At 35.1% G+C, this 26,631-nt stretch overlaps 3 protein-coding genes across 12 annotated transcripts; 1 reads left to right on the forward strand and 2 right to left on the reverse strand.

Moving 5' to 3' along the window:
• Window positions 1-845: 845 nt before the first annotated feature.
• LOC100248201 (uncharacterized) lies at window positions 846-9,627 on the reverse strand. Its single transcript, XM_002275034.4, has 6 exons — window positions 8,613-9,627; window positions 4,884-5,075; window positions 4,547-4,786; window positions 3,450-3,667; window positions 1,981-2,235; window positions 846-1,248 (listed from the first exon to the last, which is right to left on the reverse strand). Exons 1-6 carry the CDS (start codon window positions 9,007-9,009, stop codon window positions 1,030-1,032), a joined length of 1,521 nt encoding a protein of 506 aa, XP_002275070.1. The 5' UTR covers window positions 9,010-9,627; the 3' UTR covers window positions 846-1,029.
• A 2,437-nt stretch (window positions 9,628-12,064) lies between these two features.
• LOC104880052 (uncharacterized) lies at window positions 12,065-13,045 on the reverse strand. Its single transcript, XM_059739364.1, has 2 exons — window positions 13,035-13,045; window positions 12,065-12,821 (listed from the first exon to the last, which is right to left on the reverse strand). Exons 1-2 carry the CDS (start codon window positions 13,043-13,045, stop codon window positions 12,065-12,067), a joined length of 768 nt encoding a protein of 255 aa, XP_059595347.1.
• A 6,273-nt stretch (window positions 13,046-19,318) lies between these two features.
• Window positions 19,319-26,223, forward strand: LOC100265405 (interactor of constitutive active ROPs 2, chloroplastic). Of its 10 annotated transcripts, none has more exons than XM_010655224.3 (5): window positions 19,319-19,626; window positions 21,080-21,185; window positions 23,329-23,503; window positions 24,178-25,864; window positions 25,936-26,223. In XM_010655224.3, the coding sequence occupies exons 2-4, from the start codon at window positions 21,166-21,168 to the stop codon at window positions 25,846-25,848; spliced, it is 1,866 nt and encodes a 621-aa protein (XP_010653526.1). In that variant the 5' UTR covers window positions 19,319-19,626; window positions 21,080-21,165; the 3' UTR covers window positions 25,849-25,864; window positions 25,936-26,223. The 10 variants fall into 10 exon arrangements, with proteins under 10 accessions (XP_010653526.1, XP_059595056.1, XP_010653527.1 ...); XM_059739075.1 differs by lacking the exon at window positions 19,319-19,626 and adding an exon at window positions 19,831-20,149; XM_059739073.1 differs by having other exon boundaries at window positions 24,178-26,223.
• Window positions 26,224-26,631: the final 408 nt, after the last annotated feature.

Here is a 26,631-nt window from a genome sequence, read left to right on the forward strand (position 1 = left end):
TCCCGAATATGGTATCCCTCCTCTTTTGGATATGTTATCCTCCTTACTCACACGTCTGATTCTTCATTTGGTAAATTGGTTCTTGAAGAATTCAATCAATTTAAAGATTTGCAGGTTTTTTTAAAAAAAAATTTAATTTGGGTTCTTGCCTCCAATAGTCGAGATTGATTTGTTGATTTTCGGTTTTTTTTTTATAAATATGCTTCCTTGCTGCTGATATGATCCACTGTTTGTTTAGAGAGAGTTTTCATATGTCGACAAAAAAATCTCACTTGAAGCTAACGGAAGAACACTAGTCCCTTCACTTTTTCATCGCTGGTAGAATTTTTTCCATGAAAAATAAAAAGAGATGGCAGACTAGAGCTAAAATGGGTTGTTCATTAGAATGCTTGAGTGGGCACTCTATATCCCTGCATCAACACTTTCTGCCAGTCCCATTTGCCATCAGAATCCAACAATCTTCCTTTCACATTTTCCAAAACAATCAACGACCTGTGCATGTTTTCTTCCTCAGGAGAAGGCAATATTTGTCATTATTTATCCAAATCTTATTTTAAATATACCCATTAATTTTTTACTAGACCTAAAAGGTAAAAACTCCCCAAACAAAAAGGAGGGAACCATTCGTAAGGAAACTTCTATCCTGCTAAGAAGATTCCTGGAAGCACATTCGGAGACATTTCCCCATAAGTACTTTTTAGGTGAAAGAAACCCCACAAATAATAAATCATGCAATAATAAGATCCAATTTGAGAGGACTTATCCATTCAGTCAGACTCGGGCAGAGGTAGAAGGGAAACTCCAAAGAGAATTTTTGGAGGATAATGTCGAGTGAGAGAAAGAAAGAAAGCATTAAAATTGTTGACTCTTTACCTTTCAAACTATCCACTTTTACGTGCTTATAGTCTGATAATTTTGAAACAGAATGATGACTCGAACATATGGTCTTTCATGCTTCTCTAACCAAATGAGGAAACCTATGGGTATTTACATCAGAATTAGAAACTAAATAAATTAAAATTTGACATCTCATCCTGTGGCTGTGGCAGAATCGGTGGCGTCTAACGTGCTGTTTAGCGGACCTTGTGGGCTACCAAAAAGAGTAGTGAGTATCTGTCTATGGCATTCGTCACAGAAAACGAAATAAGAAAAGTGGCCCTCATTTGGGAGCTTATGAACAGTGGCCCCAGCTAGAATCCGGCTCACGTAGTCAGTCATTGGTGGTGGCACTACTTCATCATCCATTCCCTGTTCAGCATCAACAAAATTCAGAAATGAAAAAAGCTATACAACCGTTTTAAGAAATTCTTAAACCAGGTTGCTCTATTCATTTTGTAACATTAAGTAGGTATGCATCTATACATATAAGGTCTTTTCTACATCTTTGAAAAGATTATCCAATTTACTAAGTGAATCACTACAGAGAGAGCCATCAATAGATAGCCCCCAACCCCAATAAAATCCATGAGCAAGAGAGAGACAGAGATAGAGACTAGTAAAGGCCTGATCATCTGAGACATTTTCAGGATATAATTTTGGCCAAAATTTCCACTGTTCAGTGAAGAAATGGGCCTAATTTGCTAATTTTGATCAGCTAAAATCAAACGAGAAAGAACAAAGATTCATACTGGACCCTGTTTCTCTCAATTCAAGTCTGCTGCGCTAAATCGTCCAGGAAATTTTGTGAAAATTTTCAGACAGGGCATTGCATAAAGACTCAACATATCATACTTTCCTAGATCATTGAACACATTAGAAATAGCACAATCCACTTGGGCATGCACTTCTTTATTTAGTTACTAGACAAACCAAGGTAAATCCCGATTCTGTTCAAATGAACAAAAAATAATTATATATTGAAGCTAACCTTTAGAAACTAATCAAATTTATAATAGAAGTAAATTACAATAGCCTATGAAGAAAACAATATTGCAGTAAACAGTAAATCAGAACAACACAAACGAGGAAGAAGATGCAAACCTGCCATATGTGTATTGGTCTTAGAAATCCTGTCAATTCACATTCAGCCTGACTGTACATGTACTTGAGCCAAGGAAGAATACCTTTCCGTGGGCATTTCTTCTGAACCTGAAGATCTGCCAAGCTAAAACCCCAATTTGACACTTGTAGCACAGCTTCCTCTATAAATGGTTTTACATTTCCCTGACGAATTGACTCCTCCACATCCCTGTGCCAAAACTCTTCAAAATGTGGTTCTTCAACCAGAGCTTTATCCTGAGCAAGTCAAGATTTTGTTATATGAACCATCATGGAAATCATGAGCTAGGTCTCAATCGTAGCTTATGTAGACTATTTACCCAATTAAGATTGTGAAAGAGCAGTTTACATCTTGTTCGAGTAGTATGGTTAGTTACAACAAAAATCTAACTTCGTCCTCAAAATGTCAGTTTTGCAGACAATGTAGATGAGCCTTCTAACAGAGCATTAAAAAATTAGCACAGGTTTTGTAAGTGAAGGTGTCATTCCACAGTTGTTAGACTGTTAAATGTCATTTGCACATAAGTGGAAGCACCAACAGCCTCCCATTGCCTAAACAAACAAAAAGAATACATGCAGCATTTCTTTTTTTCTTTCTTAAGCATGCGAGATCAGTTTTAAGAATCATCACACTCTGTGTTCAACATATTGCATGAAGAGGAAAATTTGATTTACATGTTGGTTTCATTGAACTGATCAATAATTGAGTAAATAGAGGTTTGATTTTCTGCAACTTCTAAAATAATGGCAGAATAGGTATACCTATGCTCATCTTTTTCTCTACTACAACGAGTTTCTTTTACCAGAAAGAACATAAACCACCGAACATTGATGAAACAAAATAAGGTTCTACACCTAGTTGAAAGAGGATGTGTGCAAAGGAAAATCAGATTTTCAAAACTAAAACCATTTGCATGTGAATACAAGTATGGAAATTTTACCAGGCCCACTTCCCGAAGTAAACCATTCAAACTCATGAAAAGGTTCTTATCAAAAACTAAATATAAAGAGTTTTTGATATAAATAAATAAATCAATAAATAACCCAACTGAATAAAAGTTTTTAAACTTGCCTTGTTATTCTCTCAAATAGCATGAACACTGAATCATAAATTGTGGAACATGGTCCAGAACTGACTATAAATAGCATGCAACTTAATTCATTGGTAAAACTAGTAAAGATGCATTTACATTAATTACATGCAGGTAACTCAAGAAAAGACCAATGAGAAACTCTTACCAACATGAAAATATGTTAGCATTAGCCAACAATTGCATTAGTAAACTAGCCACCTGATTATCGGTAATCTCAAGTATTACTAAATCAACCAGGTACTAACATCATCCAAATACACTGACACATAGAAATGAAGTTAAAAAGCAGTGAGTGTGGTTGGAACTCTCTAAAGGTTTTGATCATCCTGGAGTAATTTATGACAAAAATGTGCTTACCTTCTCTCCCAGAGACACAGCCAACCACTTGTCAATTGGACCATGCTTTCCAGATAGGAAGCTTTGGCGATAGAAATAAGTGAGAAGTCTAGGAAACCTTCGAGCTAAAAAGTACATCAGTTTCCTTCTTGTCACCCACTTCTCCCAAGTTTTTTGCCTCTCTTCCTTGGTCATTCTTCGTTCATCAAGATTAACCATTGGTGCAAACATCGCTGCACCTGCACATTCGGTCATAGATTATATAATATGTAGCAGAGTTCATTCAGGACCTTGGTAAATCATAACTGAATCACAAGGACACACTATGTTTTCAGGGAATAAAATACAAAAGGGTATAAATAGAGTGCATAGTATCCAAACATGAGAATAATAGTCTGATTAGCATAACCTCCATCAGATGAGCAAGTCATATTGGTAAAGCATTATACTACTAAGTTTCTTTGCATAATTTCCATAAAACAACCAGATTACAGAACTAAGTTATATATATTAGTGTATGGCATAATCCTGTAAGACTCGACACAAGCTACTAAATTTTGGGTGGGATCAGAGAATGGTAAGACTATTTCTGTGTCCATGGTTCCAAACAGATACAGTTAAATCTTCCTATTTCTTATGAATGAAAACATGTGGATTCACCTTATTTCTCATTATACTGCCAACTTGCCGCTCAGGTGGCATTATACTATTTACCTCCCATAATAAATATTTGGATGTGTGTGTGTCTATGTTTGTCAGAGAGAGCATCACCCTTGAATCCAATTGGAGAGTTATACTCCTCTTGTCCATCTAGTACTGAATGCTTTCTTACTTCAAGAAAGTTAGATTCCTTGGGATAAACTTAGACAGTTAGATGTACTTCAAGACCTTGTTAAGCCCAAGCCAAACCTAAACAGTTTGTTAATAATATTGTTGAGTTATGTTAGCTGAGCCACCTTCCAGTTGAGCAAAAGATTGCTGGACTGCTTTTGATGCTGAAAACCACTTGTGAGCAGAACCCAAAATGTGTGCACTTGAGAGCCAACCTCTCCATTTTTTTATTAGAATCACAAGATCATGCAATAGTTATTATAAACAAAATTTGAAAAGCTTGGTACCTGCGATTCTGTCAGGAATGTATCTAAGTGCAGCCCAAGCATGCATGGCTCCACTAGAGTAACCCAACACCCAGAACTTGTCGTTAACACCAACAGTGTTAGCTAAGTACAGCATATCCAATGCTGATGAGTTAAGGTTCCTGATGGGATGAGGATCACTCTCCCCAAAACCAGGAAGATCATATGCTACCAAGCGAACACCAAACTCTTCCAACAGCGGTGCTTTAATTCCAGGTATACCTTTCATACAAAAATAATTTTAAAAATTAAAAATGACAAATTCTCAAAAAGTTTCACCAAAAACACAATAAATTTAAGAATTACAGTTGTTTTCTACCTGCAAGTCTTGAGGAAAGAAAAGAATGTGGTGCTATCAGGGAAAACCTAGCTCTGTCAGCTGGAACACCAAGCTCATGATAAGCCATGTGTCGACCATCAGGAAGTAGCACACGGCTAGCACTAGGAGGATGTATGCATACTTTCTTTATTCGTGGGATAGAACTATCATGTTTGGTATTTACACTCAATACTGCACACCATTAACAATGTCAAATCAAAAGCTGTCTAAAAAATGACTGAGGGAAAAAGAATGAGCACATAGTAATTTACTAAGTTCTTCTATACCCAAGTATTAAAGATTTTAGAAAATAGTTTATGTCTGACAATCTGTCAGGAACCATAGAAAATGAAAACCAAAAAGAAGCAGCAGATCAAAGATGAGAAATTTCCTAAGAAGGTGAAGAAAGGCAATCCTCTCCATTGAGAATTACAGCACTAAAGGCATATATTGGAAAAAATTTGCATCCTTTAGAATTTCAAATTGCTCTTAGATCATTTTCCATTTTATCCATCCTTGATTTATTGAGTTTCACCTGAATGGTGCAGAGAATCTGTATGACAATAGTTTATGTCTGACAATCTGTCAGGAACCATAGAAAATGAAAACCAAAAAGAAGTAGCAGATCAAAGATGAGAAATTTCCTAAGAAGGTGAAGAAAGGCAATCCTCTCCATTGAGAATTACAGCACTAAAGGCATATATTGGAAAAAATTTGCATCCTTTAGGATTTCAAATTGCTCTTAGATCATTTTCCATTTTATCCATCCTTGATTTATTGAGTTTCACCTGAATAGTGCAGAGAATCTGTATGACAATAGTTTATGTCTGACAATCTGTCAGGAACCATAGAAAATGAAAACCAAAAAGAAGCAGCAGATCAAAGATGAGAAATTTCCTAAGAAGGTGACGAAAGGCAATCCTCTCCATTGAGAATTACAGCACTAAAGGCATATATTGGAAAAAATTTGCATCCTTTAGGATTTCAAATTGCTCTTAGATCATTTTCCATTTTATCCATCCTTGATTTATTGAGTTTCACCTGAATGGTGCAGAGAATCTGTATGACAATAGTTTATGTCTGACAATCTGTCAGGAACCATAGAAAATGAAAACCAAAAAGAAGCAGCAGATCAAAGATGAGAAATTTCTTAAGAAGGTGAAGAAAGGCAATCCTCTCCATTGAGAATTACAGCACTAAAGGCATATATTGGAAAAAATTTGCATCCTTTAGGATTTCAAATTGCTCTTAGATCATTTTCCATTTTATCCATCCTTGATTTATTGAGTTTCACCTGAATAGTGCAGAGAATCTGTATGAACGGTAGGAATGAAGTTGTTATGCTACAATTCCTACCATCTTATCATCAACAGAGTACAACAAAGATTCCAATGCACTTAATCTGATGCCTCTTTTTGTTAAAGAACTTCTCATTATAATTTTTTTTTTACAACAGTGAGCTTCAGCTCTTTGGAGGGAGAGTCCCTAAATCCTATGCTTGGAACTTGTAGAATATTGACACTTCAGAAATTAGAGAAGTACCTGTCAGTCATGACTCATTATGGCAATGGGTACAGGATATGCCTTGCACAAGCCTCTTCTTAAGGCTATGTTTGGTTCCAGGAAAGTATTAAGGAAAGAAAAAAATATATATATTAAGGCTATGTTTGGTTCCCAAAAAATTTGAGGCAAGGGAAAGAAAATAGAGAGGAAAAGTAAAAGGAAAGAAAAAGTGAAGGAAAATAAAAAAACAAATTAAAGTCAATAAATTATCTTCATGTACTACTTCAAACTCATTTATCTTATTTTAGCTCCTTCATATAAAGATTAAATAATTTGAAAATGCACAAGTTTCTTACTTATTTTATTATATTTGATTTTCTTTCGTATTTTCCATAGTACAACCAAATATAAGAAAATCATTTTCCTTAGTGCTTTTTGGGAACCAAATATAACCTAAGGAAAATGATTTTCTCATGTTTGGTCTTATTATGAAAAATATAAAAGAAAGTCAAATTCAATCAAAATCAGTAAGAAAATTATAAATTCTTAAATTATCTAATCTTTGTATAAAAGAGTTAAATAAATAAATTCGTTTGAAGTAGGATATACATATAATTTAATGATTTTAAATCTATTTTTTATTTTTGTTCGTTTTTTCTTTCATTTTGCTTTTCTTCTCTTTGTTTTCTTTCCCTTGCATTTTCCCTCAAACTTTCTGGGAACCAAACATAGTCTAAATGTATACCTAACATGTGTTTATTAAAAAGGAAAAGAGGAACAAATTAAAAGCTCTCTAAAAATACTAATGCTACATTTGGTCATAGGAAAGTTCTCTACAGATACAAATTAAAATTTGCTTTGCAGGGCTAAAAATATTTTTGAATATCCTACAAACATAAGTGGAGAAAACTGCAATATCAAGAACAAAACATCAAACATAGTTATTGCCAAAATATACATTCAACTCCCCTTGGTTCCAAGAAAGTATTAAGAAGAAGAAAAAAAATGTTAAAAAAAATGATTTTTTTCATGTTTGGTTTGTCATGGAAAATGCAAAAGAAAATCAAATATAATTAAAATTAATTAGAAACTTACACACTTTTGAATTATTTAATTTTTATATAGATGAAATAAAATAAAATAAATTTGAAGGAGTATGTAAAAACAATTTTTTTTTTTTTTTTTGATAAGTAGTATGTAAAAACAATTTATTAACCTTAAATCAATTTTTTATTTTCCTTCTATTTTTCCTCTTTATTTTCTTTTTGTTGCATTTTCCCTCAAATTTTCTATGACTCAAACATAAGGTAAGAAATACTTTCAGAAACCTATCCTATTTTTCAATGATATTTAAAATGAATGAAGCACCCATGGTCGCCAAGCCATGCCATGCAGACACTTCTTTTACGATAGGGCTCAAGGAAGCCTTGAAAGTAACTAAGAGCCACATGGAGGCTTGAAGCATTTAAGGTCTGTGACATTGTGGACTTCGGTTTATAAGTTAGACCCAAAAGAACCAACATACTTTCCCAGAGTCCACAAAACACAGGCAATAATTGCATGAGTCCTCAATGGGCAACACTGCAGCAGCAAGTTCGGTTCAACAAGGGTCCAATCAAATCCATGACCACAACCAATTTCAGAATTTCATTGCTGATGCTCTACACAAATTGGTTTATCATTTCATTTGTGAATATCCATCAAAAGTGGGTCGTCCAGAAAATCTTTAATCCAGAATGGAATAAAACAAGGACAAAATAAGCAAGTGATTTTCACGGGGAAAACTATGAAATGAAAATAAATTAAGAGTTCAAAATCCAATTGGGAATTAAGGTGGTAAAAATAGTATAAAAGGTTTTGAACTTGATTTCCTCATAATTAAAAAAATAAATTTTGATAGAGGTGGTAATTGAAGATAAAGAGAAGAAAGGCCAATGATGGTGGAACTTCTCTTTGCTGACTGTTTCAAAGCTATTCCTCAGATATGATTAATTGAATGGCTGGTGTCGCTCACTAATCACTATACCTAATGACATTTATATCCAATCACACCAATCTCCTTCAAAATAATTAGGTTTAAGCAATTAGACCAGCCTTAATCTGCCTATACAAGTTTTAAAAAAATAATTACAATAGCATTTTGAAGCTATAAAATAGTGATGTAATCCACAAAAAAAAAAAATCAAATAAATGTCTTCAGATTCCTTAAAATATGCATGTTCATACCTGCAAAGGCTATTAGGAAAACTAATAGTATGACCGTCCAGGAGTGAACAGGATCGCGATCCTCCGGCAAAAAATAATCGTTCAAAAAACTCAATCTCTTGCCAACCTTTGAACACGGCCCGCCTAGCTTCTTAACAATGAATGAATCCTCGGTCACAAGGCTCTGCTGCACTATGTCTCTGCAGCCTCTCCCCAACTCCACCACTATTTCACCCCACGCCTTCAAGAACCCCTGCACCTGGTCCCTCAAACTCTCCGTTTCACCTTCCGGCGAGTCTCCGGCGACGGTGAACTCCGATCTCCTGGTCTCGAACGAACCGGTGTTGTATCGATACCCGGTGTCGTCCACAAGGCTGAGCTCCTCCCTCCATGACCTCGATCCATTGACCTCCGACATCTCCACCTCAAAAACGACGCCGTTACGGCCACAAAAGCATCAAGCCCCAAACACCACCACCATCATAATCAAAAGCAGTTTCAAAAGAGAGAGGTTTAAGGTTGCTTTAATAAGAAGATTCGGAGCAAATATTTTAAAAAGAAAATCAATAATGCGAAACGAGAAAAAAAAAAAAACAGAAATGGGGAGAAACTTTACAGGCGTGATCTTGAAGCTGAGTAATTTAAAAAAAATTATTTAAAAAAAAAAAAGAAGCCCTAACCGACCATCTTTCAAAGGAATCAAATCTTCTCCACAACACACTAAAAAATTAAAAGATGTATTTAGAAAAAGAAATGAAGAAAAAAAAAAAAGACTACAGAGCATCAGTGTGTGGCATTGCCATGTAGCTAGCTATCTTTTCCTTTGGGACACTGAAACCGTTGGTTCAGGTTCTGTGTGGATATTTTTATGGGAACGGGTGGCCGGCTAACCGCTCTTCCCCATTAATGGCCCTTTTTCTTCCTCTGCTCACTTCCTTTTCAAACAGGGTCTGCTAAGGGGACTTGTAATAAGATTCTCTCATTTTATATCAATTTATGATATTTCTTTCTCCTTGTTTGTTTGCGCTGATGATTGGGGACAGGAATATTTTGGTTTTTTTTTTTAAATATTTACAAAATGGAAAAATCATTTTCAAATCATTTTAACCCAATTTTTAAAATATTTGTCGGATAATTTTAAAAAAATTGGGTTATTCATATTTCACTCAGGACTATATATACTTTAACCCAATAATACACACGTATAATAAACGACATGGGTTAGGTGGTAATGGTAAGATAAGCTGATAAGAATGATTTTCTTGGACGTCAAATTATTAGGAGGGGGAGTCCACCGCCGACAGCCGGTCAGAATGTACTGCCCTGAAAGTCAGAGTGATATGCGGTGAGTGCATGTGATTGGAGGAATGTTCTTCTACTTCCACCGCTTTATTTATTTTTCTGTAATTTTTCAAATCAGCTCCGACGGCGTTTCTCCCTAGATAAATTCTCCTTAGATCTGGACCGTCAGTTGCTGCGAAGATTGAAGAAGATCCAAGAATGAAATTTACGTGGACGTGCACATGGATCCTTTTTAAACAGTGAAAGTGGGAGTGACGGTGGGGTTAATCGTGGAATTTTGGCAAAGCCGAGTCGAGGAGGTGATGTGTGGAAATGAGTAGATTTGGCTTTAACTATAAGAAACTTTTGGTGGTGGTCCCTGGTTAGTTGGGGCTTGGGATGACTGGGCTCATACTGGTCAGACAATAAACTAATGGAAGGCCTTCCTTTGCCCTTTCCCTTCACGCTTCCCAACTTGGAATTCCCTTTCTTTTATTATTTTAGGATAGCTACATATGCTGAATCATTTAAATTTTAACCATATTTTATGATGACTTACTTTAGTCTTTATTACAATTAAAAGCATTTATATATATAGGTAGTTGGAGAAAAAGGGGCGGTCCAATATAATTTGGGTTTTATTAAGATGAGCCGTTGGTTTGATCACAGCATGATAGGGTTGCTTAAAAGCCAATTGTGAGAGGAATTGATCAAGCCTCAAGGGTCATGTGGCACACAATTAATTCACTGTATGGAGGCAAGTTCAAAGCATGTGGTAGGTTGGATGTCGCACAAACCAGAAAGACATTGGAGATAGAAGATTTCCTCTGGACCCTTTTTTTAGCGTTCCTCCGCTTCAGCAGATGTGTCCGCTTCTTTCAGGACCATTCAGAGGGAACACATCACTTTCAATATGCCCCAGTGTCGGCTTGAAAGGCTCGTGTTGCACTCCCAGGTTCATCCAATGGTGACTCAATACAATCACATGTGAGGGAATCATTGATGCATTATACCGAGGGAGAGGTCGAGATCAAGAATTTGGGCAGAATTTAGCTCTATATTTAGGCAAAAAAAACCACCACATCCCTGCATTTGAGCTGACTAATGCCAGAGTTTTAACTTTTTACAGTCTGAAGATCTTATCCAGGTTGCAGTTTGCAGACTTGGAATTTGGTCATGGTAACTATGAGCACCAAAAGGAGAAACTTCCCTTAAATTATGTTTACCTATCTAAAATTTAAGGAAAATGTGAGGAAAAGAAAATAAACTTATTTTGATACATTTATTTTATTTTATTTTTTTAATTATTTTTTATATAAAAATTAAATAATATAAAAATACATAGATTTTTAAAATAATTAGTTTTTATAAAATATTATTTACTTTAGAATCGGTAATCATAAATATATCGGTGGTTTGGTTTTATGAATTAATAAAATTTTTGAAAATATTAAAAAATTTTAAAAATTATATAAGAAGTAAAAATAGATATTTTAAAGTTATTTTTAATATATAAATATAATTTGTCATATTTGATAATAATTTACATGGATAAAAAATATAAATTTTATAAATATACATTTATTATTATTAAGTTGTATTATAGATTATTTTATAATATTATTATGATAATATGTCTAATTTTAAAATGTATTTAATATTAAAATTATGGTCTATTTTAATTTAAATGTATTTAATGATATCAAATAAATAATAATATATGTATAAATTTTTAATATTTATTTTTATTATATTTAATAAATATATAGATAATATAAAATAAAATAAAAAGACCTATTAAGAAAATTATGTTTTTATATTTTTGGTAATAAATTAAATCAAATATAAAAATAAACTAATTATAATTTATTTATTTAATAAAAAATCGAAAAATCATTGAAATATCCATAAAATATTTAGAAATATCGATTGAAACAAGAAAAAAAATCAAAAAATTGATAAAATATCTAAAAATATTGGTTGCCTTGTATAGTATCGCGGATCGAAGATATATCAAGATAATTTAATCCTTGGGTAAGATCATATGCCCCATATCTCTCCATGTACAAGTATTTCCATATTCATCAATGTAAAGTTGTAAACTCTCTTAGGACCGACAGAAGCAAATAAATCAATCATTCTTAGAGCTAAAAACTCCATGGTCATTAGAGAACATGGGAATGTGTTAATTCTTATTGAAACATGGTACCTTTGCACACATTGTAGATTATCACAAAGCACGGAAGGATAGCCCTTGGATTTAAAACCATGAGATCTTGTGAACCGTCCGGTTGATCCCCAGTTGAACTCACCACAGAATCAAATCCTCCCTTTTCTCCATCCATGAGCCCAAACTTGGGAGCACGAACAACTCGGCCGGCTATTACTTTACACAATATGATGCCCTTCCTTGTAGCTGGAGACACGCCATTGGCAATACATTCAGTAGCCACTTTCTCATGAGCTCTCCAACTATTCCCACACAATGATGTTGTTGTTCTTGCTGTATCTTCTCTAACGAAAAAGTTTGAACCAATAACTCTACAAACCCCACAACGTTTCTTGCTGCAAATGCCCAAAGCCCCCTTATCAGACCCTAATGCACAAGTAATGACCACGCCATGAAACAGTAAAAGCTCATTCCCATCAGCCACCAATCTTTCCAATCCTAAACCGACACTGTTTTCTTTGGCCTTGGATTTCACCATTTCCCTATACTCCTCAAACCTGTTGAGAACATCTATACTATTATTCACCATCAGGACCTTCTTGACTGTTACGCCTATCTCCTCCGCCCACCCTGATCGAAAAATGGTTTCCACAATACCAGTTAACGGTCGTCCCCCGATAAGCTCCGACACCGGTTTGAAAAGCTCGCCGCTTCTTGTTAGAAGTGGCGGTGCCGGAGGAGATGGATCGACACTTGTGTTGGAAAGGGCCGATGAAGTCCTGGAGACAGGGGGATTTGTATGAGAATCTTGTTTCCGCTTGGACTATGTCAAGGACAGCGCTCTCTTTAGACTCCTGTGTGGTTTTGAGGGAGGAGTGTCTTCCTTTTGTGGGGAGGTGGGATTGGGGTTTGGGTTTGGGTTTGGCTTGAAACACCTAATGGTTGAGCTAGGATGAAACGCAAGGACTGCTAGAGAAGCTGCTATAAGGCACCTTTCAGTCATGGCTGTGCCAGAAGGGTGTATACCATGAGAGATTTGGCTTCATAATTTTGCTTAAATGGTTGCTTCTGCAATTGGAAAGTTGCAAAACCAGGAGACGATAAAGGGAATGTTTAATATTTGGTCGGACACTAGAGATTCCAGATTCCAGTGTGATTAAGATCTTGATACGATCACATCACATGCCCAAATCCCCCACCCATGGTTTTGGCCTAAACTTCATCATCCTTTGATATAATTTGAATATATTGTATTTAACAAGGGAAAACCGCAGGATCTTGTTTCCAATTAAATACAGAAATAGTGTACCTGGTTTTGGAAGGAAATATACACCTTTTCTAAAGTCAAATATTATTTTAGAAATACTATTTAAGCATTTTGTTTATTTATTAGATTATAAATTATTACAAATGCATGTATTTTTGCGTTATAAACTAATTCATTTTGGTAGATTAATTATAAATATATTAGAATATTTTATCACATAGTTTAAAATAAAAATAAGTAAATATATATATATATATATAATAGTAATGTCACATATAATAATTTATATTACATAATATATAATTTTTTTTAATAGATAAATAAGAGTTTGCATTAGAAATGTCTAGAAGTTGTAAAAACAGTACACATAAAGTATACAAATAAATGTTCAAAATACTAGGCAGTGGGGAGATAAGAAAAACATCCCTTTACTTAAGAGACAGTCAATTATAAACAAAGTGTGATCCTTTATATACATCATAACTCGACTCACAAAAGTATAAAAATAAAATAAAAAATGATAAATTAATTGGATCGTTCATTATTATTAAATGTTGTCCTATTCATTTCCTTCAATAAAGTCCACATTAAGCATAATGGGATAGCCCTCCATACCTTTTCTTTTACTCACAAAAGTTCTATGTCATTTAAACAAGTTCCACCTCATAGAGAAATGCAAAACACAATGCACATCGAAAATGGGGAAGATCAAATTCCACAACATTCTAATTTTATTACAAAACAGAATTAGATGGTCATTGATTTATTTCTCTTCTTTATACAAGTAGCACCTATACAATATATATTTTATCTCATCTTTTTTAATTAGTTGATAGTCAAAATTTTGTTCTAAGACCCTTCCTAAACAAAAAAACTCACTCTTGCTTAAGCCCACTACCTCCAAATAATATTCCATGGGAAAATATCACTAGAAGCCTTCATGTAAAAATGGTAAATATTTCATTTTTAATTTTAGGTAACTTAAAACCGAATCAAATGATTGATTTGTTCTAAACTTCCTAAGATAAACCCTTGAATTGTCACTCCAAAAGTTTTCCAAGATCCGGATGTCTTTAAATTTTTATTATTATTTTCCTATTAATATAAGGTGTTATATAAAATTTTCAATTTTCATGCTTTTTCTTTGATAAACTCAAATTTAATAACTTATCATATTAACTTTAATTCTTATAACTTTTTTACGTAACCGTAAAATTGATAAAGAATTTACCATTGAGTTAAAAAAAGTAAAAATGGGAAGGCATTTGTATATGGGGAAGAATACGCCGTACCTTGTTTAAAGTGTTGCCTCTATTAGTCATTTATTTCAGGCTCTACGTCGGAAAGATGTTCCATCATTTTCTTGTAGTTTTTTTATATATAGACTGGAAAACTTTGCTATTGTTGTCACACGTGAACTTCTGAATTGATGTTTGAGGTTAAACGGTTGTTCCTCGTGTAATCATATTTCTAATAAGATGCTTTAGATTCATATGCCAATTTGACTCCGAGACAGCCCTTGGAAAGTAGGACGGTAGAACTACAGATTGGGCTGGACTCTTTTTTGGAGGATTCCTCTCTTTTTATAGGATGACTTCGTATGAAGCCGAACGATTTGGGGAAATTTTTTTAAACATGTGACTGGTTGGGATATGATACTTTTTTATTATATATAATATTAAATAAAAATTATTTAAAACTTTTTTACTATTTAAAATTAAATTTTCTGTTTTTTATAAAATTCAATTATAAAAATGTATAATATTCATTTATTTATAAATTATATTTATTTTTAAATATTTTAAAATTTTAAAATAAAAGGTTAAATCCATCCTAAAATTAACATAAATAAATTAAGGGTGACTTTGCAAGTGAAATTACAACTATCTTCATTTTGAGCTTAATGGGTCCCGTGGTTTTATAACACCTCTATAAAATTAAAAGAAGTTTGTACACATATAATAAACTTTCATGTTTATAATGCAAAACAAACATACACCCCCTTATTATGCACATTGGGTCGAAGATTGATTCTACTATTATTTGTAGTAATTTACTTTCAATTATATATATATATTACTCACTTTGGATCAATGACTTGTGCATCTTTAAAAAGCGTTTATAAAATTAAAATAAACTTCAAAATTTTCTTTTATTATTCAATGTGGGATATCATAATAGCATCAAAATTGATATTGATCTCAATACGAGAGTTTATTTGTTTGATCTTATATAAAGTATTTGTCCGTGTGATGATGTAATTTTATGGAATACAATAATATCATTATATTGTATTGGGTAATTATAATATTTGTTAGTCCAAGGATTCTTCTAATCAGGTTTTGATGATAACAAATCATGGTTAAGTGACTAATTGATTTAAATATTTAAGAATCTCAAGTATAAACTCAAAAATTCATCAAATGACTAAATGGATAAAAAATCGAGACGTTTGAAAGACTTGTGATCATAGGAAACTAATGTAAGATGAATGCATGAATGCACTTAGGATTTTCACACGTTTCACGCATCTTTGAAAACTCGGTTTATTCTTTAAAACGTCGATTTCATTAAAACTCGAGTTTTTAACTAATGTACCTTAAACAAAATGTTTCAAAATTGGCTTAATAATTTACCTAAAGACCTTGCCTAAGTGTTATAAAAGAAATGAATAAAAAAAAAATAGGTTTTCGCGGTCAAAAAGGCTAAACCGGTCGAGGCTATGCCCAACCGGCTCAACCGGTCGAGGCTATGCCCAACCGCCTCAACCGATCGAGGCTATGCCCAACCGCCTCAACCGGTTGAGGAACCGGTCGACCGGTTGTGGTCGTTCGGTCGAAGACCGGTTGAGGAAAGTCAAAAACCTTTTCTCTCTCCCAGTAGCTTTCTCTTCCCGATCGAGATGTTTCTCTTACCGGTCGAGGTTCGGTTGAGGCAACGGTAACCTATCATGCATTAAATGCTCAAACGGCTAGTGAACCGGTCGACCCCTAACTCGACCGGACGAGGTTACCTTTTACTGTTTTTGATTCCTGAGCTTAGAAACCTATAAATTGAAAGCTCCACTTCATTTATTGACAAGAGAACACTTGCATTCAAAGCCTACCTACCTGTTCTTGTTCAAAAAGCTCTCATTTCCTTCATAGTGCATTAAATCACCACTTCAATATCCTTTAGTGCACTCTTGCGTATCATCTTAGCTTTATCTTGTATTTGAGTCATCCTTAAGTTAGGTTGAGTGATTATATCTTGTAACAATCTGAGTGTTAAAGCCTTAAAGATGGTTGAATCTTGAAGAAGTTGTGTAAGGGTCCATTGGAACTGGAATCCAAGTGTAAGAAGATTGAAAGATTGGTTGAAGTTTCAAGTCAGTGGAACTCTCATTCGATTAGGAGGTTGAGGAGAGTGGACGTAAACAAGGAGGTACCGAACCACTATAAACCCGAATTTGAATTCTCTAAACTCTATTTCTTTACTTTGATTATATTGTGTTTTAATTTGTTATGATTGAAAATATTTTAAAAACCTAATTTACCCTTTTTTTGGGTGTTTTTCTTAATTAAGTATAAACTTTGTTTTCTCAATATTTTATAAAGGATATATATTTGAGTTTGTCTTAATTATATGGTAGAAGTGTTTTAACAAATCTAAAGTGGATAACATCATTACAAAAATTGTATTTAAAACTTTGATTTTCACTTTTGAGTTTTCCTGAAGTACCGTCCGTGAGCTGATGTGTCTTACTTTTTCTTTCCATTAATTGAGCACTAAATCCAAACCAAGTATATCATTACTCTACCACATGCTGTGGTCAGTCTTCTAAATCCGAACCAAGAACATCATCACCGTAGTCATCAATTTTGTGCTGGGAATCACACGTTGTTTCCCGAAATTGAGCATGGGCATTAAAGGACAATGTTGCCGTGAGAGATAAGCCAAGGAAAGAGAAATCAATCCTTCCTTAGCAATACCAATAGATGATAGGAGTTCCATTAAATATTTTCCCTTACATGAGCAGCAGCAAAGAATGGTAATGGAATATCTGAAGTGACCAAAGCCACTAAATGACCAACTTCAATCCATCATTCTTCATGGGTCCCCCTTCCACTTCACCGAAAATGTAATCAAAACTTGAATGGATTTTTCTATTATATTCGTTGTTTTATTATTTTATAAGGCAAAAAGTAAATCGAACCTCTTCCAAGTTTGAGCTGGCAGCAATTGCATTTATTTCTGACTTATTCTTATTCCGATTCTAGTTTAATTTTTTCCTCAGGTAGTTAGTGACATTGAAATCCCACAGATTTTTATAGGCCGTTAGGCCTGATCTTCAAATGGCCTCATCCAGTGACAGATGAAAAGACATCGACATAATAGGTTACGAGCGATAAATTTCTTGATATATAATTAATGGTTCAACGGTCATTACCGACAGCGTGGTTGGGAAGGAAGCATGGCAAAGTTGAATTATAGCTGAGGGACTGGTTGCAACATAAAAAATGTTATTAAAATAGAACCATTAAAGAGTTGTAGATCCCTAAAACTAATTCAATTCCAGATCTTTAAGTGAAAATGAAAATCGTACTTTCTCCTGATGGGTTCGTGAGCCTCTGGCTTATTTGAAGGCTGTGATGGGCGGTTGATGGAGTCGAGCACTCGTCTCTGTGCCGTGCCCTACTTTTATACTGGGGTGTCAATTCTCATGTGTCGTGCTGCTATTGCTTGCTTGATTCGGTTGCTCTTTAAGGAAACGCATTGGTTAATTGCTTGTTGCTTTCACTGCAAACAAAGCAAAGCCTTGTAAAATTTGAAACCATCATTTCCCCCTTTTTTATTTTTTTTATTTTTTTTTTATTTTTAGGTTTTTATTATTCATGATTTGTCGTTAGCATTATGCTGAAAGGAAAGAAAAACAAAAGAATGTGTTGGAAAAAAAAGAAGTCGTGGGATGTAGATAAAGCTTCATATGATGCTTTTTACACTTGTACACCATCAAGCAAAAGGTCCTTTTATATTTTATTTTTAGAGTTTGAGTCCAAAATGGGTCTTCTCCTCATTAAGTTTATTAAATACTTAAAAATATATATTTTTTATCAAATACTTTATTTTTTTATTTATTAAAAATCACATTTTAAAATTATATTTTTAATACAATTTTAGAAAATGTGTTTTAAAATAATAGTTTTAATTCTATATTTGCCTAGTCAAACTTATTTCTGGCAAACGAGATCAATAAGTTACGGTTCATAATTAATCCTAAAGCAAGGTAAATTATAGCTTCAAAGTCAACCTCTTGGTCATAAACCCATTTGCGATTTCCTCACTCACTAACAACCAAACTAGAAGGAATTCCATTATTCGATTCCCTTATCTTCTAGTAAGAGTTCAAGCATTAGTTCTCGTATCGAGGCTTAGGTCAATGAGATTAGGATGTGACACCCCAATTCTCAATCCTATCACCTCTTTTTGTGTGGTTCATTCCGATAATAATATTTATACTTTTATTATTACTTCTAATATTATTATTACTTTCAATACTATTTGAGGTAATTACCATGTTATTAATTGATCGAAACTTTAATACAATATTTTATAAAATCATGATTTTAAATTTCTAGAAAAATCATATTTTTAAAATATAGTGTCAAATCAATTTAAATAAAAATAATTATAATAGTTCGAGAACTTGATTTTATTTACACTTTGTTTGATTAAAGAGCTATTTTTTTTCGAAGGTTTTTATTCTTACGTTACTTTTTCATGATAGAAAATGGAAAAGATTAATTAAACTTCATTTTTTAATTAAAGAAGCAATATTTCTAAGAAAGAAAGAGCATAAAAATATGAATTTCAATTTGATAATTAATTAAAAAAATTAAAGGAAAGAAAAATGAGAAAATAAGAATCCTTTGAAAACAAGACCCTCGGACCGCGACTGATTTGAGCGCCAAGCCCCACTGAAAAGCCCAAGGCCTATTATTTTTAAAAAGCAAATCAAGTGGCCAGATTTCATAACCGTACACGTGGTCCCACACGATCAGAGGGGGAGCGAGCGCGTGCAAAGACACGCCTCAGGAACACACTCTCCCCACTGATCACAAAATTCTAGAGAGAGAAGACGACCCCTCGGTAACAGCGCGCTGAAGCAGTAGACTCTAGCAGGGGCAAACAGCAGGAGCCACGCCACGCAAGAGTACAGTGCCCTGCGGATGCGAAGACGAGCCCTCGAGCCTCACATTCCATAGCCTAGGGTTTCACAGAAAATATCATCCAGCTAAAGCACAGCAGCTGCCCTGTTTGGAGACGGACGTCTTCAGGTGAGAGAAACAAACCCCAAACATGGTCTTGGCTGCTGTCTTTAAGCAATGCCGTTTGGTTCCGAGGTCAGGTGTTTTTCTCGGAAATCATGGCGGCTTATGTTGCTTTCGGTTTGGGGAAGTGTGAGTCTGTTTGCTGGGTGGAATGGCTTTTTTCCTAGTTATGATGTTTCTTTTGTGTTTCCTTTTCGGATAAAATCTGTTTTTACTGGAAAAGGTGTGGCTTTGAAGCGATAATGCGGGTTGTGTGAATGTGTTTCTTTTCTTTCCATGAAAATTGTTTTGAACCATTTGCTTGGTTTCCGGTATAACGGCGAGAAACCGAAGAAGAGGGGAGGAAAATATTGAATCTCACATTTTCTGTTGTCTGTGTTTCTAAGTAAAACGAGTTTATCAAGCTTGAGTCGTGGATATTGAGCCAACAGTTTGATTTTTTTCCTTTCATTTTCTACATTTTCTCGGCATCAGAACGGAACAACTACTCTTTCCTGCCTCCTTTTGTTGTTTTCTCTGGAAGGGTTAGGTGCGTCCATGTAAAGATGGTTTCTTGATGCTCTTTTTTGCTCCTTCTCTTATTTGTTTTAGATCGGTAACCTAAATCCAGAGTCTCATTAGATCCAAGAATTTCCGTCACGAATTGCCCAAAATCTGAAGGTCGAAGTCATCTCTCGTTCACCTGTTTTAACTTAGTTTATCTTTCCGGAGTATATACTAGATGATATTTCTCACATTTTTTAGTCTGAAGCTCAGACTAAGGATTTTTTTATTTTTTTATTTTTTTGAGTTTTCGTTTTACATTTTCCATTGTGTGGAAGGGCTCATTGTGGTTTTTTTGTTCCTTTGGGCAACGATAAACAGAAGAAAAATGATTGAGGAATGCTTTTGATCTTCATGGTTGTTGAAGAACATGTTATTTACTCTTAATTCACTACAAAATGCTGATTTAGGAACAATAATGGTTGCTCCTTTAAACTGAAAAAGGGAAAAGACGATGTGGGTCTAAGGTAATTATGAGGGAAGAGAGCAATCCTTCTGGTGTACTGTTATGTGGATTATTAATTGTCACCCATGCCATCTTGGTTCCTTGTTGGTTCAATAATGCGTTTGGAGAACAGTAGAGTAAAAAGATGGAAACAAAAAAAAGGTTTAAAGATGGGGTTGGGCAATGATGTTATATAAATTCTTTTGGTTGCATCTTTTAATTTTTGATTTTTTAAATTTTTTGAAAAAAAAAAAAAATTCCTATAGTAGGTTTGGTTGGTGGGAGTGGAGGTAGTTTCTGTGGAGTTTCTTTGAAGGGACAGTGTTGTTTGTTAGTTGGTTTTGCTTTGTACTGAATATTGATTACAAGAGTCTGTCCTGGGTGAACCATTTATTTGTTCTTTATAGATTTATATTAGGTCTTTTTTTATCTGCTTCTGTCTCAGGCAAGGATTGCTCTGAGTTATTGCAGGTTGTGTGGGCCAGGGTCTTGAAGGAGAGAATCAGAGAACAGTTGGCTCACCCCTTTCCCATTTTCAGTACAAGGGAAGCTAGAATATGCAGACACCAAAAAGAAGGTATAATTTTAATATATTTAAGTGCTTTATTAGCTGATGAACCTTATTATGCTCCAAATAATTTTACTATGAATTTCTTAATTAAGTTTTAGGGTTTGGCTTTAAGATAAGAGTTGGTTGAATGGGAATGCTCTATAATTAATGAAAATTTTGAATTCAATATAAGAACTGTTAGTGCCGTTTTTTCTGATTCAGAATTTGGCAAGTGTTCCATTTAAATGCCTGCGTAATTTGTACTTTTTTCCCTGTGTAGCTTTTCCTTTTCTAATCCTTTCCTAAGCTTAGTTTATTTTTGCCATGGTTTAGGTATCAATTTTGGTTTTCTTCAGGGGGACCTTGTTGAGCATAGAATGCATAATATTACTTGTTGAACTGAAATGTTATGATATGCAGACAAGTGGTGCATTTGAATCATTAAAACTGGACAAATAAATGAGATACATTTAACCCCATAATGGATAAAAAGTAAATGGCTTTTAATGGGCACGGTATGATCCAGAAACTCCCTTCAATATGTTGTCCTGTGTATTCAACAATCATTCACTTAAAATTCTACACATGGATTTAGAATGAAAAAAATATGCATACACTTTTGGGCAGTTGACAAATTTAAATTCTTTGGAAATATTTATTTATTTCTTTCGAGAAGCATGTACTAGCATTATTGATTTCTTTCTTTGTTATTTGTTTTGTTAATTAAGTAAACTGTAACCTTCCTTTTGTTGAATGCAAATAGTTTAGGCATTGCCAAGTATAATTATACATTATATGTTACCCAATGATAAAAAATAATTTAAAATATCTCGTTAATAAAAATTGTGTTTTGCAATTTAAGTTCAAGTTGGGTCTTCAAATATCAATATGCATTAAGTGCCACATGTTGGTTTCAATTTTTTTTGATAAGTAAGACAATGTATATTAAAAAAGAGGCCAATAGCCACACAGTATACAGGAGATATACAAGGCAGCTAAAGCCTCACAACCAAAAAACAAAAGGGACCAAGAAGACCTCACCTCCCCTAAGTGGCAGCTAGCCACTCTAGAAAGCCTAGAAGGGAGAGAGAGTTATCTCCAATATCCAATCTAGCCCAACCCCACAAATTACAAACAAGAAAATTCTTTAGCTTCTGTCTATGTATCTCACCCCCTTTAAAGGCTAACCTATTCCTTTCTTTCCAAACCGTCCAAAATATACGTAACGGGATGGCCTTCCAAATCTTTTTCCTTTTTTTTCCCACCCAGTGACCTCTCCAGCTAAACAAGACCTCCTTTACAGATTCTGGAAAGACCCACTTAACACCTACAAGCCCAAGGACTAACTCCCAAAGGGCTCTAGTCACTATACAGTGAATAAGGACATGATTTACAGATTCTTCTGCACAACCACACAAAAAGCAGCAGTTAGGGAGTTGCCATCCTCTTCTCTGAAGTCTATCAAGCGTTAACACCTTCCCCCATGTAGCCTCCCACGCAAAGAAAGCGACTTTGGTAGGAACTCTATCCACCCAAATGCATTTTTCCGGGAAAACGGTGTCCATAGGATTGACTAAGCAGCTGTACGCTTTCTTTAATTTAAATTTACCGCTTTTTCCTCCCTTCCAAGAGACCGAATCTTCCTCCAAAGAAGGCCTAAACCCTCTCAGCTTAAGGAGCAGATCTCCTACCATACCCACCTCCCAGTCATTAAAATTCCTCAAAAATCTTAGATTCCAACCTCCTTGATCCGAACTCTGATCCCACATCTCCTCCACCGTAGCATTCCTATGAGCAGCCAAGACAAAAAGGTGCGGGAAGGTTTGGGACAGAGTTCAATATGCATTAAGTGCCACATGTTGGTTTCAATTGAAATCAAAGTAATGGATTTTAGAGGTTTTCTTAGACCATATGGTCCATCCTTAAGCAATCTTTTTTTTTTGGTGATGCGCATATTTTAGCCTGGTGGGTAATAATGTTGAATCTGTCTTTAAACCTTCATGTTATATTGTTGAAACCAAGTTTTGTTCAATCTTTATTATCGTTTTTCCTTTTTAGTGAATTTCCATACTAATTGTTTGCATTCATTTACTGTAACTGAATATGTCATTGGTCTTCATGTACCTTTTTCTTCTGATACTGGTTGTTATTCCACCGACTCTGAGAGCAGAACTGGCTCTTTGGAAGTGCCTCCAAGGACATCACCAGCAACGCCTCGAACTGCTCGGAAACTAAAGACACCAGGATCAGATGGCGATTCAGTTTCCTCTCCCCATCCAGCAAGCAGGACACCAAAAGACAGAAGTCCTAAAATTGTCAAATCAACGCGAAGCCCAGTATCTGAGGTATTCCATGCTAAACTGTGGCCAGAAGCATTTCATCTTCATGGGGAACCAATAATGTCATGCGTGCTACTTATCATTAAAGAGTTATTCAGGGCTTCTGAAATCAAATTTGATCCTCAGAGTTCATCTGCATTAAGAATTTTTTTTTCTGCCCCTGCTTTCGTGATAATTGGATGCTCTGAAACTTAGTAAGTGTTACATTAGTGTTGGCTTCAGATGCAGTAGTGGTACATTAGGAGTTTTGGCTGATTCTGCAGTTCAGATTTGCAATTATTTTTTGAGGTTGTCATTCTAGAATCAAGAGTATTATTAAGTAAAGATCCCAAGTTCTGTGGAACTCCATCATCCTTTTGCATTTTGGTTTTGCAATTATTTATTAAGTGAAGCTTTTTTCCCAGTAGTCTTCACCATCAACCTGTTGGTAGCAGTGTATTGTGGTCTTCATATGCTTTTCATAGCTGTGATCATCTTAATTACTTCTCGATTAATTGATTCTAATCAGCAGACATACTGTCTGAATAAAGTAGCTTTATCCAAGGTCCTTGCAACTCATTTTCTGAGATTAGTATCTGCTATTATTATTTGCTGACATCAACTTCCTGGAGTGAGGTGATGTCTGATTTATGCAGTTGCTGTGTACCCTCTTACTTTTTCTGTCTTGATGTGTGCTCTAGAAGAAGCGGCCAAGCAAACTTTCTGAATTGGAATCTCAGGTTGCTCAACTCCAAGAGGATCTGAAGAAGACAAAGGACCAGCTAAACTCATCCGAGTCATGGAAGAGAAGAGCCCATCAGGAGGCTGAAGAGGCAAAAAAGCAGCTATTAGCTGTATCAGCAAAGCTTGAGGAGTCCCAGCAGCAGCTGCTGGAGCTCTCTGCTTCTGAGGAAGATCGGGTACAAGAGCTCCGCAAAATATCCCAGGACCGGGACCGTGCATGGCAGTCTGAACTTGAGGCTGTCCAGAAGCAGCACTCAATGGATTCTGCTGCCCTGGTTTCTGCCATGAATGAGATCCAGAAGCTCAAAATCCAGCTGGAAATGGTGGCTGACTCCGAGGCTTCTCAAACCAAACATGCAGAGTCGGCACATGTTGAAATTCAGAGGTTAAGAATTGAACTTGCAGATACTCTCTCTCTGGTAGAGGAAATGAAAACCCAGCTCAATGATCGCAAAGAATCTGAAGCTCGGGCGCTCAAAGTTGTTACTCAAACTCAAATGCAATTGGAAACAGCCAAGGCAGCTGCAGAAACAATTCGGTCAGATGGTGTTAAGGCCATGGAGGCTTATAACTCCATAACATTGGAGCTGGATCAATCAAATGCTCAAGTAAATTCTTTGGAGGGACTTGTGAGCAAACTCCAGGAAGATCTAGTTAATAGTAGCAGCACAAGTGCAGCGAATCCATCAGATGATGCTAAACTTGCACGGGAAAATGGAGAAAATGAGGACACAAACCAGCTTAAACAAGAGCTTAATTTGGTGAGATTTGAAGTGGGTCAATTGAGATCTGCATTGGATGCTGCGGAGATCAGGTACCAGGAAGAATACATCCAGAGCACATTGCAGATACGAAGTGCCTATGAACAAGCAGAACGTACAAGATCAGAATCACGCCAAAGAGAGGCTGAATTGGAGGCAGAGTTGAGGAAAGCAAAAGTGATTGTTGAAGATTTGAAGGTGAACCTGATGGATAAGGAGACCAAATTGCAGAACATTTCAGAGGAGAACAAAGTGCTGAATGTGAAGATTGAGCAGAATCAGTCTAATGAAAGGGAACCTGAACTGCAAATGGAACTGAAGAAGTCAGAGGCTACTTTGGCAGATTTGAAGACAAGTTTGCTGGACAAGGAGACAGAGCTGCAGAGCATAACAGAAGAGAATGAAATGCTGAAATTGGAAATCAAGAAAAAGGAAACAGAGAACGATAAAGTGAATGATGAAGCTGTTGCAAAAATAGAAGCTGCAAAGGCTGCAGAGAAAGAGGCATTGACTAAGCTTGGTTATTTAACAGAGGAAGCAGATAAAAACAGTAGAAGAGCAGAAAGAGTGACTGAGCAGCTGGATGCAACACAGGCTGCAAATTCAGAACTGGAGGCTGAATTAAGGAGATTGAAGGTGCAGTCAGATCAGTGGAGAAAGGCAGCTGAGGCAGCTGCTGCCATGCTCTCAACAGGAAATAACGGCAAAATTGTAGAAAGAACAGGATCTCTGGACAACAACTACCACACAATTGGTGCAAGGATAGGTTCACCCTGCTCAGAGGACATGGATGATGATTCACCCAAGAAGAAAAATGGGAACATGCTGAAGAAGATTGGGGTCTTGTGGAAGAAAGGCCAGAAGTAGATGGAGCGTGTTTCAGGTTCATATGTTATTTTGTTGGTTAAGTAATATCCTATTATCATAATCTTCACTCGCTTATTTTCTTAACAGGCATTTTGGCGGGTGGTTACTGGTGGAGAGCTCTTTTGCAGACTATTTGTTAAGTATGTGTAAACATGTAGACCTAAACATGCAGAGAACATGGTATTGTTGTATTTTGCTGTGATAATCTTTCTGGTTGGGTTGTGGATTCATTTCTTTGGAGGAAATATCATGTATGAAATGGGGCAACCATCAGAAAATGTAAACAAAGTCCTCCTTTTCATGTCTGTTCATTTTGAAACATGTTGCTAGCATTGGAACTCCTTCAGTGAACTTGGCTAATGATTCTGTTCATCATCTGTGAGAACTGTATGCAAATTCCCTCCTTTTTATTTTTCGCATTCTTAGTACTGTGTTCAAAAGATTGTTATAGTTCAAGCAGTCTGATATGATTTTAAATTTTTTGAATTAGGTAAAAAAGTGTATAGGTTATTTATTTATTTTTAATTTTAAGTTTGATTTAGGGTTTAGTTTAGATTTTGATTTAAGTTTGTTACGATTGGAACTAAGGAAAAAAATTGATAAATATATAATTTAGATTGTTTTCTATTTTGACTTCTATTTAAGTTTGATCATTGATGTAGATCTAATTTAATTGGGAAATGGAAGTAGTCATTGATTTGTGGGTTGGGGTTTGTAGTTTGGGTTTCAAACCGTTTTAGATTTTCTATTAATATTATTATTTTTAATATTCTTTTACCGTTA

Source organism: Vitis vinifera, chromosome 8 (genome assembly GCF_030704535.1).
Source record: "Vitis vinifera cultivar Pinot Noir 40024 chromosome 8, ASM3070453v1".
Lineage (NCBI taxonomy): Eukaryota > Viridiplantae > Streptophyta > Magnoliopsida > Vitales > Vitaceae > Vitis > Vitis vinifera.

What these genes read in the sequence shown, in the direction of transcription:
- LOC100248201 (XM_002275034.4), bottom strand. Translation starts at nt 9,009, where the DNA reads ATGTCGGAGGTCAATGGATCGAGGTCATGGAGGGAGGAGCTCAGCCTT. An exon ending in TCTTTCCTCAAGACTTGCAG is followed by an intron (nt 4,787 to 4,883) that starts GTAGAAAACAAC and finishes TTTGTATGAAAG; the next exon opens with GTATACCTGGAATTAAAGCA. An exon ending in CTGTGTCTCTGGGAGAGAAG is followed by an intron (nt 2,236 to 3,449) that starts GTAAGCACATTT and finishes TGACTTGCTCAG; the next exon opens with GATAAAGCTCTGGTTGAAGA.
- LOC100265405 (XM_059739073.1), top strand. Translation starts at nt 21,166, where the DNA reads ATGCAGACACCAAAAAGAAG. An exon ending in ATGCAGACACCAAAAAGAAG is followed by an intron (nt 21,186 to 23,328) that starts GTATAATTTTAA and finishes CTCTGAGAGCAG; the next exon opens with AACTGGCTCTTTGGAAGTGC. An exon ending in CGCGAAGCCCAGTATCTGAG is followed by an intron (nt 23,504 to 24,177) that starts GTATTCCATGCT and finishes TGTGTGCTCTAG; the next exon opens with AAGAAGCGGCCAAGCAAACT.